The sequence below is a fragment of the Xenopus laevis genome, chromosome 2L (genome assembly GCF_017654675.1).
Source record: "Xenopus laevis strain J_2021 chromosome 2L, Xenopus_laevis_v10.1, whole genome shotgun sequence".
NCBI lineage: Eukaryota > Metazoa > Chordata > Amphibia > Anura > Pipidae > Xenopus > Xenopus laevis.
In genome coordinates this window covers 185,747,480-185,749,891 of record NC_054373.1, presented here as the reverse complement: position 1 = coordinate 185,749,891, position 2,412 = coordinate 185,747,480, and the positions used below count along the sequence as shown (strand labels likewise).

At 42.3% G+C, this 2,412-nt stretch overlaps 1 protein-coding gene across 1 annotated transcript; it reads right to left on the bottom strand.

The window, feature by feature from the left end:
* Nucleotides 1-345: 345 nt before the first annotated feature.
* LOC108707616 (probable G-protein coupled receptor 25) lies at nucleotides 346-1,497 on the bottom strand. The gene has a single exon (XM_018245607.1). It carries the CDS (start codon nucleotides 1,495-1,497, stop codon nucleotides 346-348), a length of 1,152 nt encoding a protein of 383 aa, XP_018101096.1.
* Nucleotides 1,498-2,412: the final 915 nt, after the last annotated feature.

Here is a 2,412-nt window from a genome sequence, read left to right as displayed (position 1 = left end):
CACAACCAACTTGTTTGGCAGTTAATGCCAGCATCATGGGATTCCACACTCACCCCTCTGTTGTTTGGAACCAAAGAAAAAGCCATCACATCCACTGAAGGTAAGTCGATTTAAAACTTTTTAATGCTTTGTCACTTTACATTCTGTACAGAGCAAAACCTATTCAAGGAATATACAAGTCAATATGTTGACTAATATGCTCAGTGAGTGATGCTTTACACACACACGTAACTCTAGGGCAGATGATATAATGATTTTATACACATCAAGCAAAGCCATTTACTTGCAGACATTTTCACGTTCCTTAGTCCTGGACAGTCAGAACATTGTAGACATTGTAGTCCATCACAATGATGCCGGTGTGTTGGGCATGTGCCAGGTTGTGATCTCTGTTGTGTTTGACCCTTCCTTTTTATTGGCATTCGCAACGGCCTTTGATGTATTCAGTGTGTAGGAGCTGCTACTCTCTGTGCTAGCAACAGTAGACTGTTGGCTCCAGCCAGGGAAGGACAGATTGAAAACTGCAGTGCACATGGGGAAAATCCTGGGCAAAGCCTGCTTTGTCCTGTGCCTAAAGCCAGCATCTAGGATGGAGTAGATGAGGGGGTTGGTGCAACTGTTGGCAAAGGCAATGGCAGCTGTAGCACTGAGAGCTTGGTTAATTACAACTAAAGTGTGGCAGGACAAGCCTTCTCCAAGTTGGTCAACCAGTGTTACAGCACTGAGGGTATTATAGGGCAACCAAGACAATGAGTATGCAGCAACAACACATGAGACTATACGGAGCCAGCTATGCCTACGCCGAGGCTTCAGTTTGCTTGTAGCAACATTCTGATGGCCTCCAAAATAGTTCCAGAGATGTTTAGCCATGCAGCTGTAGCAAAACAGGACCACAGTTAGTGGAAGGACAAATGTCAAGAACAGAGTCGCCAACTTGATGCCCGTGCTGAGCACTGATTCAGAGGATTCTACACATACCATCTGCTCCAGGTGCCGAAACATCAGAGGTGGGATGCCACTTACAAGCGAGATAAACCAAATGATGCAGCAAGCCCCCATGGAGCAGGTCCGTGTGCGGAAAGGATGAATCCTGTGTCCCCCAATCACAGCCAGGTACCGGTCAACACTCATGATGGCCATTAGCAAGGAGCTGGCACAGCGTGTAACTGCAATAATAAATCCACTGGCACGGCACAGGTGGATCCCAAAGGGCCATTGTCCACCCAGCGCCAACGAAGAAGCCCAAAATGGTAGAGTTAGCACAAAGAACAAGTCAGAGATGGCAAGGTTGAGAATGAAAATATCTGCCCGGCGTGAGCTCCGCTTGGACACAATGGCGATCACCACAGCGTTGCCAGTAAGGCCAAAGAAAAAAAAGAACAGGTAGAGGGCAGGGAGAATCCACTGGCCATGAGGCAAATTCTCATTCTGGCAGAAGGGTTCTGTGTCATTATCATAAAGAGCATATTCATCATAAAAAGGAGTAACGTCCGCCATGGCTCTATTAGAACTGGCAAATCAGTAACAGATGCAGGTCCAGCTGAAGGATGGCAGTGCCAAAGAATGTGTGGGCAGAGTGCGTAGGGGGTTGAAAATATAAGTTCTTAATATGTAAACATATTATGTTGTGGTTATACACACAGGTGCTTTGTACTCAACACCCACCAATACAAGCGCAGGGGCGGGTCACACTGAAAACAAATTGTTATTCTTCATTTTGGCACTTCAATCTCACCGACTCCACTATTCTAGGCTTCTCTCTCTCCATGCGTTTCCTGTGCTAAGAACAAAGCCCCAAAAATATCCTGTATAGGAAAAAAAGATTGCAACTTCATTTTCAAGGGGATACTACACATTTCTGAGAAAGAGGCAGAAGCTCACACCGTTTAACTGCAAAAAAATAGTGTAAATTTTCAAATACTGATTTTTTATACAATTACAAACCTTAAAATACAGAATTTACCCTTAAATTAGAACATTCAACTTTATCCCAATCACCTCTTGCCATAAATACTGCCGATCTGCTTGTATACATTTTATTATGTGTTTTTTTGACAATATTGGTAGCCTTAATTATATAATAACGGCTTTATTCTTTTCTAAATAATAATTCATTTTCTTAAACCCTCTCTGAATCTTCCTACACTTCTCTAAAGCTCGGCCCCCGTTACTGACGGCTATTTGTGAATGTGTTTATTTGTATTTATACAGCAAAACTAACAATTTATAAAGATTCAAAATCATTACGTTTCCTTCACATTTGCCAACATCTATTCAGCTCCGCTACAATATCCAACCATTTGCCCCAATAATCTTACCTAATTATGAATTATTGTAACTTAAAGTATTTATTAATATCCCTTTTAAAATTGTGTCATACTTACTGGTCCGTATTTATCCGATTTTCATCTT